Genomic DNA, 18227 nt, shown 5'->3' on the forward strand with positions numbered 1-18227 from the left:
ACAGAAGTGGCCTTTGACCAGACAGAAGAGTTTGGGAACAGGGCATCTTGGTGTTGAGGGTGACAGCCTTTAGGAGAAGGAGTCAAGTGGCAGCTTTAACAAACCAGAGGGAGTAGGCCTGAAGCTGCCAAGACCTTCAGCAGGTACCCGGTGAAGCCCAGTGGGTTCTGACCAAACGAGAGGACAACACCCATGAGTGGGCAGTGACAGCTCCCATCGAGAGCCCTAAGGGAAGTGGGCAAGCCCTAGCCACCTTGGCAGCCAGAGCAGGCTGACTGGAAACTCCTTTCTCTTTGCTTGAACCCGAATGTAAGTCAGCAAGTGGGCACTTATACACACTGTGCCAGCACGGAGACGCTCTTCACGTGCCTTTCATTTCAGCCTGTGATCACCCTATGAGACAGTTATGTCATCCCCACATATGTCATCCCCACTGTGGTTTCTCCGAGGAAACCACAGCTCAGAGACATGAGTGACTTGCCCAAGGCCACGACTAAGACACGGCAGCGGACAGCAAGGTCTACACTCTTAACCACTGAGCCCCACTGCCTCGACCTGGTGTCCACTGAGCATGCCACTCCAAGTGGTCCCCAAGGCTGGCCACCAAGATGTCAGCTACCCGCTCCAGAGCCACCGAGGCCCAGGTGGGCTCTGCAGCTCAGTACTCCTCCTAGCCACCTGAGCTTCCAGACCCTCCTATGTCATCTCTCTATGGAGACTTCTGAAGGCAGGAGGCCTGGCCCAGCCTCCTGGCCTGACCCTTCAAAAGGGTCTTGTGTGGCAACCCCCATCGCCATTCCTGCAATTGTGTATGCCATCTGTAAGAGTCTGGGCCTCACACACAGGAAGTCAATCCCTCCATAGGGCCCTGAAGGTAACAACTAGATGAGCAGGGCAGCTCCGGCCAACAAGCGTCCTCCAGGAAATGTTTTCTGATGCCCACTCCCAGCACATGCAGGCCTCCATGACCACCACCTTTCTCTTGCCTGGAACTGTCTCTGGACAGAAAGCTCTTTGGTCAGGGGATAGGTCTTGTTCTGCTTCAGAGCCCAGAGCCCGACACATGGCAGCTCTCGGTGAGGACCTGCTGAATGGGTGGTACTTCCCTCAGATGCCTTGTGTTCGAGCATGAGGTCTGGGCAACATTCTTGACGAGGCCCTGAGCTGCTTGCGGGCTGGTACCCTGGCTTCTCCCTCTTTCCATGTCTTCCCCAAGCTCTGGGAAGAGGCCGACAACCAGCAGGTGCATCGAGCATGAATAAAAGGCAGAGCCCCTCTTCCAGCTCTCAGGGATGCTTGACACCATACTCTTCTCTAGGTCCCAGCTGGTGTCTCCTCCTCCAAGACGCCTTCCTGAGCCAGTCCATCTCCAGGCGCCCAGTTGCCCGGGCCCCCTTGGCCTGTTCATGCCCTTCGCGCATGTATCAGTCGGTAACCAGCGGGGATCCAGGCTGGCTGGTCTTTTCTCCCCAGTGGACCAGGAGCTCCCCGGGGACAGAGACCACTTCTGTCCTGATCATTCCTGTGCTCTCATCCAAGCCTGGCATGGCGCCTGGCACACAGCAGGTGCACGATAAGTATGTGGAATGAATGGGGAAGGGTCTTCAGTGAAAGAAAAGCGAAGAGCAGATTAGAAAGAGCGCTTGTCCACCTTTCTTTCTCACCCACGAACCCAAACCAAGGCTCTGGACTTCCATGTAGCCACCGGCTCCCACATCCCAGCCCAAGGGGCACAGGTCACCTTCCGAGAGCAGTCAGTGTGGGTACAGCATTGTTCTAAGGGCAGAACAGAGCAGTATCCTCACTGGACGCGGCCCAAGAGCTTAGTTCCTATCCCATCAGCAGGCAATGGGACACAAGTGGCCACAGCAGTGACTGAGCACTGCACTAACAGCAGGACACCTCCCGAGGCAACTGCCACACAGGCCAGGCCCCGTGTTGGGGGCTGGCATGAGACAATGGTCATAGCAATGGCTCGGCACTGCAAGCAGCCAGAGAAAATGGTTCCAATTCAGCGAACTATAGCCCTGGTAAAACTTGAAAATACGCATTATTCTTTCATATACAGCGGCTAACACCAGAGGAAGGATTTGCTGTGAGTTACTTTTCCAGCCCTAGTGATGGGCTGTCCTGACCATTCTCGCTCCCTTTTGGGACCACACACCTGTGATAAGTAGGGACAGGCGCGACAGGTCAAGGTCTCTGGCCCCCAGAGAATGGACCTGCTGACCACGACCTTGGGAGCACTCTGCTTGGTTTTAGAGCCAGCCAGGCACAGACAGGGAAAACATACAGATTCTCTGTGTGGCACAGACACTGGTTACCTTGGCTACGATGGAGCAGTGGTATTCCCCCATCCCAGACCCTGCAAACTCAAAAGAGGAAGCTTGATGGAAGAAATGAAACCGATGTTGTACGTGACCTAACGACAGTGTCTATGAAAACCCCAGTGATGGGGCATAGTGGTGTCTGGGAACCAGGAAACGGGCTGGCTGGCTTTGCACATCGTGCCAGCTTTCCCATTACGGTCACACAAAGCCCCTCTGGCTCTCACGGCAGCCTGGAGTTACTGGAGTAGGACTATTGTCTCCGTTTGAGCTGTAAGGAAATTGGGGTCCAATGAGGTTAAATGACTCATTCAAGGTCACACAGCATATAAACTGCCAGGCCAGAACTCGAAAATGGCCTCTGATTTCTATCTAGTGACTTCGCCCCAGTCTCCCTGGCTTGCTGCCAATGCTACACATGGCTTGCTTGGGTGTGTCACCTAAATTCTGGGCCTCTGTTTCTTCATCTATATAGTGAGGAGAATCAGGCCTAGTTCATGCTATGACACACCAATTATGACTGTGTTGTTCACAGGGGACCCTCGGGTCTTGCCTTATTGAGAGACCTAGAGAGCAAGAAGCAATGCCCTCTCTGATGCCCGACCGTGTCACTTTGGAAGAGGGACTTTGTCTTGCTAAGGATCAAGAGTGCCCCCTCCTGCCACCTACACTGATGGTGGATGGGGCAGTAAGTGGTAAACACATGACAACAGGACAACAGAAGGTGGGTCCCGTCCCAAGTCCTTACCGGTTATAGGCAACCCCAGGCAAGTCCTTTCAGGCGTTGAGGACGGTTTTCTCATCACTGAAAATGGGGTGGTATCCCCGTCCAGCTGACCTCCCACAATTGTTATGGAGCCACCAACAAGACCAATAAGACTATACCTATGAAAAGGTCCAAGGACCCCTGGAGAGATGGCTAATTCCAAGACAGAGGCAGGGCAAGTTCACAGTGAGACGAGACTATCCCATAATGTCAGAAAGCAAGGACACGCCCATAATGTCAGAAAGCAAGGACACGCACAGAAACTGATGGCGGCATGGCAAAGGACACGAGAACCAGCTTGAGGGTCAAAGTTGAGACATCATAATGAATATGACAAGATAGTGTATAACCCCCTAAAGTTTAAAAATCCAAGAACCAACATTGACAGCATTCCCTTCTTTTTAGAAGGGAAGGACAGAAGGAAAGTCCTTCATTACAGAAGAATGCCAATTAATAAATGCAGAAGACATGACAAACAGAAAAATCATTGTTTTGTAACCACCATGGTAATAACAGATTCAGGTAAGATCGTCAGGGAATGCTAACGCCATTGGGTGAAAGACTATGATTCAGGGTGTGCAGACACCACTTTACTCGAATGACCAAACTGAACATGTTCAATGACAGGACAAAACCACATGAGGTGCGTCCTCACGTGACACCAGAGAAGGACTCAACATCACTTACGCAATTCTCCTCCTAAAATGTTCAAGCTGAATCCAAGCATGAGACCAACCCAGACAGAAGGGACATTCTGCAAACCAACTGGCCCAGACTCTCCAAAAATGCCCATGTCATGAAAGATTTTTAAAAAGTTGGTGAATTCAATGGGATTTATAGACGATGTAATACAGAATTGTACACCTGAAATCTATGTAAATTTACTAACAATTGTCACCCCAATAAAATTAAAAAAAAAAAAAAAAAAAAAATTAAAAAAAAAAAAAAAAAAGTTGGTGAATTGTTTTACATTAAATAAGACTAAAGAGACCTGAGAGCCCAAGGCAATGTCTGCCTCTGAAACGGATCCTGGCTCAGGAAAAAAAGCTGAACATATTTCTGAAGGGCGTTACTGGGACCACTGAGGAAATCTGAAAATAAACCATGTAACATAGGATAGCCAAAAATAAACGTACGCATGCATGTGACGCACCCACACACATGGGGTGGGGGGACAAAAGTGTTATCTGGTGATCTAGTTGAAAATGTTCACTGTATTATTCCTTTTCTGTAGATTCGAAAAGTTGCCAACTGAAAGGAATCCGAAAGTCCCCTCAGTCCTTGGAAAGCCATCAGAACGGCCGCACTGGGAGCCGCTGGCTGCCCCGGGCACTCACCTGTCAGGTACTCCAGGACGGCGGCCATGTACACGGGCGCCCCCACTCCGATCCTGTACTTGGGGTGGCCTTTCTTGATGTACCGCAGCATCCGCCCCACAGGGAAGATGACTCCGGCCTTGGCGGACCGGGAGGTCTTGGTGGACTTCTTCTTCCCGCCCCGGCTGGACATGGCGGTGGCCCTGACGGCGTCCCTGGCGGAGCTGGGTCAGTGAGCGCACTGCGGAGGGAAGAGGCACAGCCGTGAGGCGCGCTGCAGACTGCACGTCGTCCCGGTCCCCGTACACTCTGGCCCCTGCAAGAAACAGGTCCGGCCAGCAGATGCCACCGCCTGCAGCCGCTGAGCCCTCGGAGCCCAGCTGACACTCCACGGGAGCGCTTGTGGCCCCAAAGAGACAGCTTTTCGCCGTTTTATACCATGACATTGATTTTATTGGCCATTTCCATTGAAAGGTTACCCTGCCAGTAACTGCTGTTAAGTGTCTTGCCTTTATGCCGCACGATGTAAAAGAAAATGGGATTTCTTGGCTACAGTCTGTACACTTGTTTAATAATTGCATTTTCATGGACTTGAGACCACGGCTGATCAATCTGCTAAAGGCTTCATAAAAAAGCCACGATGTCACCTGCCCCCAGAATGAAGCACTGCAGCGAGATGTCTAAGTTCTTGGATGACGGCGCCATCCCCACCTGACGATCCTTCATCTGTGAGAGGGGCACAGCTCACAGGAGCTCAGTGGGTGGCCGGGTTGGAATAAGACGCCCTCGGAACACTGCCAGCCTGCCAGATGGGCCTGCCCTTACAGAAGTGTGCTTCCCTCCCTGCCCCTCTTCCCAATGCCCATCCACAATGCCACTCGGTCCAGAGGATACCCCACTTCAACACCGCGTGCGGGGTTCTCTCCTCTCCATCCCAGCTGGGACTGGGCCCAGGTCATGACTGCCTTAACCACACAGCTCCGGAAAGGGTCTCCCCACCACTGCCCTCCAGGGGCAGGGCTATCTTTGTCCACAAATATGAATACGCCACGGCCCTCGTCTTAGTTTTCCGTGGCTGCCTCAATTCCCCAGATAAAGTCAGGACCCTTGGCCTGTCATGCAACGCCCTGGGAATCTAGGCCTGGCACAGCCATCCAGCTTTTCCTTGTGCCTCTTGTGGTCACACATGTTGCCCCCAAATGCTGTCTTCTGTGGTGGCTGCGCTCTTTGGCCAGGACGCCCTCTTAGCCCTCACACTTGTCCTCTGCCCTCTGCCAACCCTTTCTTGAGGGCTCGGATCAGCTGCCCCAACCACGTGGCATCCATGCTGTGCACCCCCAGCCCCCGTCTCCCCCATCAGGCTGCAAGCTCTCGGGGCTGCCCCTGACTGTGTTCCCAGTGTAGCACGACACAGGAAGGTCTCAAATGTTTGCTACAAGCATTCGAGTCATCCCGCGTTCACTTCAGGAGCTATGCTGGGGGATGGAGGCAGCAGTGCACGGGACAGCGATGGTCCCTGTCCTCCTGGAGCTGATGGGGAAGACAGACAATAAATAATCCTGCAGTCATATAAGTGATAATGGCAAAAGGCCAGTGCCGAGCGCTAGGAGAGTGTAGTGACGACGCCTCAGCCTATTCTGGGGCACCAGGCAAGCCTTCCCTAGAGGACATTTATGCTCAGGCCACTGGGCCAAATGGGCAGGTCTCCCACTTACTAGTAAACTGAGGTCAGGCTTGCTCCATAGTGTGTGGGCCCCTCCAGCCCCAACAGTTCATGCCTCTGATTGTGGAGGCCACAGAGTCCACGGTCCTTGTTACTCTGATGTCCAACCCCGTACTGGGGACACGCCACGGTCCATACCTAACATCAGTGTGAGCCCCACCAAGACCATTTCCAATCATCTGCCTGACAGAGACGACCAAACAGCAGAGGGCAGCATTCCTGGGCACTGGGGGCAGCTCAGCTGACAGGCCCGACGGAACAAAGGTGCTCAAGCCCTGGGTCTTGATGTTGAAGGGGGCTGAAGTCCCCTGGGATGAGAACCCTGTATTTCACCCTGTCGAGGGGGCACCAGTCTGGAAGTATCACCGAGTGGGAAAGCGAGTCCCAGAAGGGTCTCAGTTGTTCTGAAACAATTAGTTGGCTCCATTTCTCGCTATAATGAGCTCCGTTTTAAAACATCCCCCGCCAACAGGGACCCGTGCTCTGAGCAGGAAATGGTATGTGTATATGTCTGTGCACACGTGTGTTTGCAGGGAAAGCTCTCGCTGGCTTTCCTAGCAGTCTTTTGCTTTACTACAAATGTGTCTCACAGACCACCCTAACACCTTCGGACTAAGCTCTCAGAGCTGAATTTCCCCTCGCCGGGCAGGAGAGGCCTGTGGTCAGTGATGATTCACGTGGCTCAGCCCCGTTCTCACTGGAGCTCTGATTTCAGCTCTGTGTCCACGAGGAGCTCCCTGGGTATGCTGGGCCTGTGTCTGTGGGGACCGGACAATGTCCTGACCCAGAGAGGAGCCATTGGCATTTGGGGACCTGATGAAGCCTAGACACTCTTAGTCCTTAAAAATGACGCTCCTGATGCGTCCCCGTGACTGAGGCCAAGAGCCTTCACATCATCCGTGCTGCTGACGCCCAGGCCGCCAGCCCCACGCACACCTGGCTGCTGAAACCCAGAGATCTGCTCCGACTGCCTGCGGCAAGGGCCCACTTGTAAGGCCTTGAATTTCTCTGCGTTTCTCAGCCTCATCAGTGTCAATACCATGCATCAAAGTACCAAGCAGGAGTCCACCTGGCCCCTAGCTCTCTGCCCACCTGCCCAACACCCAATCATTAGCCAAGCTCTGTTCAATCTACCGCCCTAACTTCTCAAGCTTCTTCCCTTCTCTCATCCTCCCATCCTTGGTTCAGCTCTACTTCTCACCTGTTTCCCCAGCACCTGTCTCTCTCCTGGACACCAGAGGACCTTTGCCTGCTTTGCTGGTCCCCCCCACCGCCCTGAGTCAGCCACAAACACCATCCTTCAACTACTTCCGCAGCACTGCTTCCTGCCAGCCCTGCCTGGGCTCAGATGCCCCAGGTTGCCCTCAACTTCCTTACCTGTGATGGTGTGCCCAGAATTGCTTTATACTTGCTGCTTCTCCTGCCTGTAACAGCCTTTGTCCTCCTGCCAACCTGCTGAACTGATGCTCACGAGCCCTCTTCTTGGACCTGGGCATGAACTTGAATTGCTCTCCGCTCCCGGTTTCCATAGCACGTATCTCAGCACATAGCTGTGTGCCTGCCTTCCCAGCTTGACTGAACTGCAAACTATTGGATGCCAGGCGCTGGAGTCAACTCATCCCCTGCTCCCTGGGTCCCAGGAGAGATCTAAAATATCACGACACTCAAGTGCCACTCTGCTGAATGAAGGACATCTTCACGTCTCATTCTCAGTCCGGCTCCTCTCTGATAAAGCAGCCCCACGTCTTTGTCCCCTCCCCCACGGGGGCTGTCCTGCAGAGAGAGGTTCTGTTCCTGGCCCCTCTCCATATTCTTTCTGCACTTCTGATGCTAGATCCCCAAACAGCAGCCATAGCTATGAGAATTCTAAGCTATGCAACTTCATGACACCAGTAATATGAGGCGATTTCAAAAGCATCATTCGGGAAAAACTGCCTTGTAGCTTGAAGTCTCCAGATAAACCCATAAACGTGCAGGTCCACCCTGCTCTTCAGAGGGCCGTGGAGATATGGGCAGCTATGGCCTGGCACCCATGTGGGGAGAGAGTAGCTGTGACAGAGTGGCTGTTGAGCACTGTGGTTAATAACTCGAATTCCAAAGTCAGACAGACCTGATTGAAGTCATGGCTCAGCCATTTATTGCCTATGTGTCCTTGGGCACATGATATAACCCCTCCAAGCCTATTCTCTCATCTGTCAAATGGAGATAATAGAATGACATCAAAGAGTTGAATAAAAGCATGCATAAAATATTGAATGAAAGCATGCATGTAAGAGCCTGACACTCGCCCACCAAGTGCTCAGTAAATAAAAATGACAATGTATGTAAGATGAAAAAAGGCCACCTTCTTGAAAAACTGGTGTTGGATATTTGTAGTGGGGAGGGTACCGCTAACTGTTACAAGTAAGTCCCTACAGCTTATTTCTCACTCATGAAAAGTCCAAAGTGGGTTTCCACGACTGTCCAGTGTTTCTGCACAAGATGATTCATGGATCCAGACTCCTCCCATCCTGCCCTGCACAATTCCCAGGGTGACCCCAGCACGGAAAAGGCCATGGAGGAGAACACATGGAGGTTTTCAGGGGGGCCAGGCCTCGTTGTGAGGCACACACTTCTGGCCATGATCCATCAACTGGAACTTGGACATGTGGCCACACCTAATTGTAAGAGAGGTTGAGAAATGTCCGCTATTTGTTCAAAGGAAAGAAACAGCCAGCCCCAGTCACACGACAAATAAACCTGAAAGCTGACCCTAAAGCCAGGGTCTTAATGACCAGCCAAAGCCTCCTGAGCCCTGTTTCACCCCCATCCTGCAGCCCGCCTCTTCTGAGAGATGGAGAGTCCCACGTCATAGAAAAAGTGGTTTCGAAGGCACTGAGTTTCTCCTCAGGGCGCAGCTCATAGGAGAAACAGCCATACTATCGTGTCAAACTGACAAAGCCGTGTCCTTCGTTCCTGGGCTCGTCACCTAGAGGACACCCCATTCAGTAAACCAGAAGCCCTCGCCCTAGTCGCGGGCCCCACGTGCTTTGACGAGAGTGACAGGTGTTCACACAACCTGGGCATCCATTCCCCTCATTCTGTTCCCATACATCAGTTTGGCTGCCTTTCTGACTGTTATCAGGGCAGGAAATGAAGATTCTGTGGTTGGTCCTGAAGGGATCTCTGTGGTCTTTATCTCTGCAACTCCTCCAACTATAAATGAATCACAACGGACAGAACCTTGTTGGCAGAAACCCAAAGCTTACCCAGAGACACTCTGTGGGAGAGGGGGCTGTACAGAGAGATGAGCCGGACTTGAGAGAGAAGCCAGTCTCTGACCACAGGCCCCTCAACAATTGAGATGTGACCAGGACAACGAGATCTGTCGTCATAGCGCAGGACTGACTAATTTGAAGCTGGCTGTGAGGACCCTGTGAATAAGATGGACATGAAAACCCCAAGTCCTCCCCTGCGAGGTGGGGCCGTAATGGAGAGGAGGGCAAAGGGCCACCCTACCTCCCTACCACCCTGCTATACTCCTCCCCAACAGGGCACCCTGACAGGCCCCTGACAGCACTGTCAACAGCCTGCATTCCCACCTCCACCTTCTGGCACATGGCGCTCGCTCAGTCTGGAGCACTGTCCAGCCTTCTGTCTGGGACAATCTACCTAGTGGTGCCAATGCCTTCCCTGGTGATGCAGGCTCATCAAGGAGCTCTCCCCTCTGCATTCCTGCCTTGTGACCCCCAACCACAGTCTAATTTGGGGCAGCCCCATGAACGCGAGGCCCTGCTGATCTCCAGCCCGTCTAGCAACCAGGGCTCTAGCAAGCTGCATTGCTCCCCGTTTCCTCAGTGGACATTCCAGCTGTGGTCCCTGAGCCCAGCTAAAAATCCCTCATAATGTCCCTAGGTCAGCCACCATTCTTGAATACGTTCCATTGCTTTTCTCAATCTTATTTAAAGTGCTATGCAAATGCAGTTTCCAGGCCTTCCTTCCAATCTGATTGCCCCTCTGGATGCAATTTATATAAACATCCTTAGGCCAACTGCCCCACCCTTAATACTTGTTACCCTGTCTCATCACCGCCTATTTCTTTGTCTGTCTTGATGGAATGGACCAGCCAGCTCTGTCCGCCACTGTATCTCCAAGAACCCACCACTCCTCCTGCTACGTGATGGCTCTCAAATGCTGGCTGGATGGTGGCTGATTAGCTGGCATTTACTGTGGATGGGGTTCTTTCGACAAAGACGAGGGCAGCATTTCCAAAGGCCAGAGGACTCAGATATGTGGCAAGTGGGACACCTATCAGGGACCTTCTCTGGGACATTCATGTACACATATCCAGCCAATCCCTGTGGGAGCCCAGACCCTCAAAATCCAGAGAGCTTATGGAGCTACCTTGGGGATTCCCAGGAAAGGAACACTGCGATTGCCCTGACAGCTGAGGTGGGCACCACGCAGAGGCCTTCCAACTCCCTGACAATGCTATGGCTCCACGGGCCTCTCTTCTTACCACTAGACTGTCTCAGTAACACAGACCTGAGGAAAATACTTACCTTCCTCACATCGGTAAGAGACTGACCTCTGTTAAAGCTGCAGCATAAACAAACTCTTAATCAGGGCACTCACAAAACCACTGGAATAGTCAATCATGAAGTCTTTTATTATCTAAGCAATGAATGCATGCACATTGAACAAAATATTGATCAGAACTGCTGTGGAGCTGCTAGTCAGCCCTATCTCCAGCACCTGAGGATGAAGGAAACTGAGCTATCAGTGCTGAGGGAAGACTGCCCCATTCTTTCCCTGCAGCTGGATAAATGCCCACGCGTCCACATGCATTTGTCACTTTCCCATCAACTCCAATCACGAAGGTGAAAACTGAGACAATTCTGAAGCGTAGGACACTAATCCTATTTACGGCATTCTCTTCCGTTTACTCCCATCATATCAAATGATTAACGGTGTCAATGCTGTCACATCCCCAGAGGCATGTGGCTATACTACACAACTATCATTCACAGAGCTGGGGTTCACAAGCTACACTCTCATTGGCTCAGAACAGAAACGTGCTCTGGTTATCTAGCCAATCAGGAAAAACATCTCTCTCCATTCACAAAACACTGCATCATAAAGTGAGCCAGGATTATTAAAGAACTTAAGAGTCCACCTTTGGGGAACCAAGGCATTGCAAACAGGGAGAGAAGGATAAATTGAGATAGGAAATAAATCCTAAACTGCACATTTTGTTCTAACAGACATACCTCCCTCAGGTGTTAGATTTTCAGCGGCGGGGGAAAAAAACGAAACCCAAACACGCGTGTTATTCACCACAAGCAGGAAACAGTTTGCAAGAAGTTAGTTTGGGGTTAAGATTTCCCCTGTGCAAACCCTCTCCATGCTGTGCTTCCCCAGCTTCATCAAAGGAACTGGCACTGTATTTAGATAGCCAGGCACTGTCTGACTGCTTCACAAGGAAACTTTCCTCACACCCCCTCTTCCTTTCAAAGGTTCTGCCAAACTCGAAGATAACCACTCCAATGGAAAACCATCAAAGGTCAAGTTAAAATGTGAGCTTCAGTAGGGCAAGAGCCTAGTCAGGCTTGGCATCTTGAAGCCATTCAATATTTGTTGAATAAAGGAAGAGTTCCCGATATAATAAAGAGTATCTGACCATTTCTCTCTCTTGCCCAGAGCCTTCAAAAGCTTCTTACTGCTCTTAGGATGAAATCTAAATCTCTCAATGTGTTTCTGATCATGACCCTGTGTGATTTGGCCCGTGAGGTTCCCTAGCTTCACCTGACTCCCCCCTAGCATCCAGCCGTCCTGAGCCTGGCAGTTCCCCGTAGGAGCTCTATTCTCATTGTTCTAAGAATCTGCACACGAAGTTCCCTCACACTTGTCCCCACCTGCCCTTCTCTGCCCAGACAACTCCTGCTTGGCCTTTTTGTGTCTCGTAAGGGCTTGCTCCTGGCTAGGCTACCGTCCTGGGGGACACGATGGGAACAACTGTGGCCTCCCGCGGTGACCTTGCAACGGCTGCTAGCCTGTCTTCTCTGCATGTCAGCTTCCCAAGGACTGGGCATTTCTTGATCATGGTTCTGTCCCCACTCCCTGACCCCGAATTAATTCTCAGGAAATATTTCTTGAAAGACTGCGGCACACTGAACTCCAAGCTGGAGCCAAGCAAAAAATCTATACAACTCTTTGGTATGAAGGGCTGACCCAGTTGGGCTCACACTCACAAGAGCTGAGGTGGGGCCCGAAGTACTTCTGAACCTACAGAACATGGGGAAGACCCATAGGACAGGTAGGAGCCCCCCTCACCCCTGCCTCTTGCCACCCCATGTGCCAAGAATGGGTTCTGAAAAACCCAACAGAAGTTCAAAGGCACACTCAAATGAGAACTACAGGCTGCGGTTCTGATGAACACAACATACAGATTATTGTTGGGTTTTGTCAGCTTGGGGTTTTCAGTTTGTGCTTTTCTTTATTTAAATAAATCTCCTTTAAATGACTTGGGGCAGCATTAGTTCTGCAAATACTAGAATACATGTACTCCAAGCCTCTCTGGGGAAAGAATGAGGGCTCTCCCAGAGTTCTGCCGTCTCCAGGACGAGAAGAAATGGCACACTGAGATCCACCACTCCCTGACCCTGGCCCATTTGGTACAGACCAAGCCAGTGACTTCTGGTGGAGTATTAGAATCACATGTGACGGTCCAGACAACTCTCAAAGTTTAGTGAAATGTGAACTATTCCTTCCTCATTCTAAAGGCCCTGCCGCAAACAATGTTCACTTACTTTAACTTCTTCCCTCCTCCTTAACAACTTTACAACTATTAACAATGGCAACAGATTAAAACAAAACAGAGTGGAGAGATTTCCCACTCTCCTAAAACTAGAGGGGGGAAGAAGTTAAAGTCTTGGGGGCTTGAGAAAGAAAGAAAATAGGTTTAAAAACATGTTTCTCCTCATCAGAGAGCCTCTTGTGCAAGATGGAGATGCTCCTGGCCAACTGTAGTTAGTTGTGCACAAGGGGTATCAATTCCAGTTGCAGGCATGAGGTGTCCCATTTCAGAGCTAATAACTCCTCTGACAGCAGAGTACCCTGAAGGTGGCCTGCAGTAGGTAAATTCCATCTAATTTACAACGGGGGCCTCCCACTCAAACCTAAAGCTGTTCAAAACTCCCAGAGTCCCGGGAGCAGGGAGCCTTAGAACAAAGCACTTCCCCACTCTTGAACGTAAAACCTCAAACCACAAAGGTGGAAGAAAAAGAGAAGCTAGCAGGAGTGCCCCTCTCACTGTCTTCCTCTTATACCCTTTTTATCCAATCCTTGAAATCTTACAAGAACTTCATGGTCATGGTTAGTTGCCCAATTCAAGGTCTGTCTCAGCTATTTCTACAGAGCCTGTCACTTTCAGATGTTAGGGAGTATTTCCCCCAGCATCTTGTCGTCCAAAAGCACCTTCCAAGCAATCTGCTGACAAGATGCTGGAGGGACCGGTGGTCCCCGCGGGAGTGGCGGTGGGGCGCACCATGCACACACCTGTTGTCTGGTGACCCGGCCAGCAGCACCCTGCGGACTCATCTCGCCACCCCCAGCCCACCCCACCCTCCGCGAGCCTCTTCTGGCCTCCTCCACCCGGGAAGCCTGCAGTCTTCCGGAGTCACCTTTAAAAAACAACAACTCCCAACCACAAAGCAAACAAAAGGCCGATCAGGAGCCCAGCTAGAGGCAGGGGTGCCCGTGGCCCCTCTCCGGCCAGTCCACGGACAGCCCCGGCCCCCGCTCGGCCCGGCTCCCGTCCCGCCAGGACCGCGCCCCCCACCGCCCTGCCCTGCCGGCACGTACAGAGCCGGGCGCCGGCCCCGCGGCCACCGGGGGCTCGGGCCCCACTTATTGTGCGGGGCAACCCGCGGGCCGGGCTGGCGTGGCTTCTCCGGGTCCAACTCCGCGCGCCTCCGCTCCTGGGCGCCGGGGCCCCGGCCGGCGGGCCAGCCAGCGCCGCGGGGCCTCCTCCGGCCCCAGGCCCAGCCGGCGGCCCGTCCACCCGAGGAGGCGTCGCCCAGGGAGGGGCCCCCCCTGTCCCCTTCCCACAAAAGCGCCGGGGCGGGAGGACGCGGCTGCGAGAAGTTGGCTTCCGGGTTTGCTTTTTGAACAAAACCAGAGGGAACCCCGCACGGCACAGGCAGGGCCTGGGAGGGCGCCGCGCGCGCGAGGCTCCGCCGTGGGCCGCGCCACGCCCGGCGGCCCGAGGTGAGCGCCAGGCCCGGCCGCTCCCGGGCTCCCGCCGCCGGGACAGCGCGGCGGCCGGCCCCGCACGGCGGGGACGGGGCGCGTGGCGAGGGGTCCGCGCGGCACTTACAGGCGGCTCGGCGGCGGCGGCGGCGGCAGCAGCAAGGTGTCCGGCCTGTGCCCTCTGGGCCGCTCGCGCCTTTTCTCTCCGCGCTCCTCGCCGGCCCGCCCGCCCGCCTCCTCGCTTCCCGCCCGCGCGCCCCGCGCTCGCCCCCTCCGCCCGGCTCCGCCGCCGAGTGAACTGGAACCAGTCGCCGCGGCCCCGGGATTCCCATCATGCACAGCGCGCCGCTCGTCACATCCCATCCCGGCCCCCGCGGCCGTCCACCCCTCCCGCGCCGGCCCGGCCTTGACCCCAGCCCGCGGCCGATCGCTCGGGAGCCTTCGGCGCTCTGCAACTCGGACGTTGGTCGGTGTGTCCCCCAGCTGCGTGGGTCCGGCCCTCCGCCCTCCGTCATTCGGCCCTGACGCTGGACGCCGGATGCAGGGTCCACCCGAGCCCGGGGCGCGCCCTGAGCGGAGGTGCCCCGGCAGAGCGGCATGCAGCGCGCGTCTCAGCCTGTGTCTTTCGAGTGACACTTATTGAACGCCTACTGTATGCCTGGCCCTCAGCATGGGACTCATCCCAGAAGCCATCCTATTGACCCAGGGAGGGAGGCACAAGTGCTCCCCAACCGATGCAGACCTCCCGCGCACCTCCGAGCCCCCCCCCCCCACTGTCTTTAGATACAAGCCTCCAGCAAACCTTTTCCTCCCCACGGTCAACTATTGCACGTCCACTGCCCTGGGTTCTGCATCGTGACCGCCAGAAGCCTGGACTTGCTTTGCACACGGAAGCCGTTAGTCACTTCAGGAAACGTTCACGATAGAACCCAGTTGAGAGTCACTAATGTAAACGGCGATTCCTTATCACACTCAAGTTTTAAAACTGCCGACGAGCAGAAAGAGGAGGGCCGCTGTAAAGATCATCTCCGAGTTCCTGGATTGGTTTCTCTCCCGAAGGCGTTAGTGCCCCATCCCGGGTTCTTAAATAGGGGACTTAACCTCTTCTCCCCTCCGCCTAAGTGTAGAGGGGAAGCTACCTGAGCACCTAGCTGTGGACCGAATTTAGATAACAATATACACCTTGCAGAGTTGTTGTGAGCCTCAAGGTACCGCTGCTCAAAGACCCCTCCTAGCCCTCTGGTTGCCCCCTAGAGCAGCGGTGGTAACCTTCTCCCTTTATTTAGCATGCTTTACACCGGACTTGAAAAGTTTGCAAAGCGGAGTCCAATACAAGCCATTTATGGATTCATTAATTCAGTTGAGTAGTAAAGTCAGACTTTGGGCCATGCACAAATTTGGGTAATGAAGATGAGGCAGTGGGGTGGAGTTTCAAAACAAAATTAATACTTTCTACTGCTTCATCAAGGACATTCTTTAGTGAAACTGTTCGGATTTTTTCCTCTGAGTACTTGGCAATAAAGAATAAAATGATTATGAGTACAGTTTGGTGCCAGAGCTGATCTGTGCCAATTCTCCAGCAGTTTTGCCCATTATTGTTTTTGCACCATTGGTGCAAAGATCAAGACAGTGAAAAAGCTAAATAATGTCTTAGTTTTATGAAAAATTTGGACCTCGTGGATCCCAGGAAAGGGTCTCAGTGACCTTCAAGGGTCTGCAGACCTCATTTTGGAACCACTGTTCCAAGTATCCTGTTAAATATACAGTACCACTGTATATTTTACCAGTTTCTTCTGGTGGTTGTTTTCTTTCAGACTTTTTCCAACTCTGTTATAAAGACCTGATGAATATCCTTAGAGATACACATTTGTGCACATCTGACTGTTGAGGATAAGTTCGCAGGAATGGAACTGCTGGATCAAAGTTTGAAAGCTTTATCACAGATAGTCAAAGGGCCCTCCCGGAGAAGAGAAGTCCAGGCAGAGCACCGCCAGTGAGCAGGGAAGGCCTGAGCATTCCTGCATTTCCTCAGCACCTCTTTGCCCCACCCTGAATGTCCTCTAAGACCTTTGATGATCTGAGAGTCAAACAGCGGGGTGTCACCACGTCCCTGGGTTTAACCTGCCCATGTTTGTGGAAGGGCTGGGTGGGTCTCCAGTGAGTTCCTAAGTTTTTGATCAACACACATCAAACTAAGAGGAGTGAGTGTGTGTGAAGGACTGAGGGGATTCCAGGAAAGAAAGAATCTGGTAAACTTCTCTCCACCGTCATCTGCCCCACAAACAGACGTGCTGTTTTCCACGGAACAGATGCATGCGTCATCTCTGCAGGTTGGAGCCTTTCTTCCTGACTTGATCACTTCAGAGATAAGTTCTCTTTCTTTCTCTTTGATCAGCAATTGGCAGCAACGTCTGACACATTCCCTCCTTTTCAACAACTCCCAACCCCTCCTGTCTTTGTTAAACAGTTAATGCCCTTCTCTTGGAGAAGTACAGGTGAATATTTACCCTTAATGAGTAATAACAAAGGAGCCAAGGAAAACCATCCTGGGTGTATGTTGGAAGAAGGAGGGCTGTATTATGCTCTTCGGGCCTAGAGACATCTCTAAATTTAAATCCCTCCCCAACCCTCCCCGCCTCCCAAGTTAGAGCTGAACTGAAAATAACAGTTTGAAGGATTTAGGCTACCTGTAGAGAATTAGTACTCAAAGTGTGTTCCACAGACCACTGTGAGGTCCCTGAGATCCTTTCATGCGGTCTGTGGGTCAAAACTACTTCCACAATAATACACTAAGGCCTTATTTGCTGTTTTCACTATGTTGACATTTGCAATGATGATAAAAAAAAGAAAGCACTGGTAGGTAAAACGCACACACACAAACAACAGAGTTTTAAAACCTATGCATGACGTTGTAACATCATACATTAGTGATTTGAAAAATATTGGTTTACTAAATTATACTATCTTATGTATCACTTAAGAATTAAAAATGAATATATGGTGATGGAAGGAGAACTGACTGGGTGGTGAGCACACAATGTGATATACAGATGATGTATTATAGAATTATATACTTGAAATCTATGTAATTTTACTAACCCTTGTCACCACAATAAATGTAATTTTTTTCCCAAGTCAAGTTGTTGTCCTTTCAATCTTAGTTGTGGAAGGTGCCATTCAACTTCAAGTTGTTGTCCTTTCAGTCTTAGTTGTGGAGGGCGCAGCTCAGCTCCAGGTCCAGTTGCCATTGCTAGTTGCAGGGAGCGCAGCCCACCATCCCTTGTGGGAGTGGAGGAATCGAACTGGCAACCTTGTGGTAGAGAGGACACGCTCCAACCAACTGAGCCATCCGGGAGGCAGTTCAGCTCAACGTGCCGTGATCAATCTTAGTTGCAGGGGGTGGAGCCCACCATCCCTTGCGGGACTCGAGGAGTTGAACTGACAACCTTGTGGTTGAGAGCCCACTGCTCCATGTGGGAATCGAACCGGCAGCCTTCGGAGCTAGGAGCATGGAGCTCCAACCGCCTGAGCCACTGGGCCGGCCCAATAAATGTAATTTTTAAAAAGGAAAGAATTAAAAAATATCCTAAGGAAGCAGATTTTTAAATTTTTTAGAAGCTTGTGTCTGCCACCATGAGCTTGACAGCTTCCCAATACTTAAAAACTTTCCTGATGAGATTGGTGGTAGTTTTAACTAATATGATTTTTTTGATGTTGTGTGATAAAATCAGTCAGCATTTGGAAAGATCTTATATATCTTAGTGATACATATGATAGTATAATTTAGTGAACCAATATTTTCCAAATCACTAATGTATGATACTACAACATAATGCATAGGTTTTAAAAAATCCATTCAAAATTCA

The 18227-nt window shown here is 51.9% G+C and overlaps 1 protein-coding gene across 4 annotated transcripts in view; it reads right to left on the minus strand.

Moving 5' to 3' along the window:
* MACROH2A1 (macroH2A.1 histone) overlaps nt 1-14661 on the minus strand; it is an 80245-nt gene extending 65584 nt beyond the window's left edge. For 2 of the 4 annotated variants that reach the window (XM_081034821.1, XM_081034820.1), the window contains exons 1-2: nt 14489-14636; nt 4431-4650 (exon numbers count right to left, since the gene is read on the minus strand). In XM_081034821.1, the coding sequence (XP_080890947.1) occupies nt 4431-4602 (172 nt within the window). In that variant the 5' untranslated portion in view covers nt 4603-4650; nt 14489-14636. Of the gene's footprint in view, nt 1-4430; nt 4651-14488 lie in introns of all 4 variants that reach the window. The other 2 variants (XM_081034822.1, XM_081034823.1) reach the window with 2 other exon arrangements.
* Nucleotides 14662-18227: the final 3566 nt, after the last annotated feature.

Source organism: Rhinolophus hipposideros, assembly GCF_964194185.1.
Source record: "Rhinolophus hipposideros genome assembly, chromosome: 23".
Lineage (NCBI taxonomy): Eukaryota > Metazoa > Chordata > Mammalia > Chiroptera > Rhinolophidae > Rhinolophus > Rhinolophus hipposideros.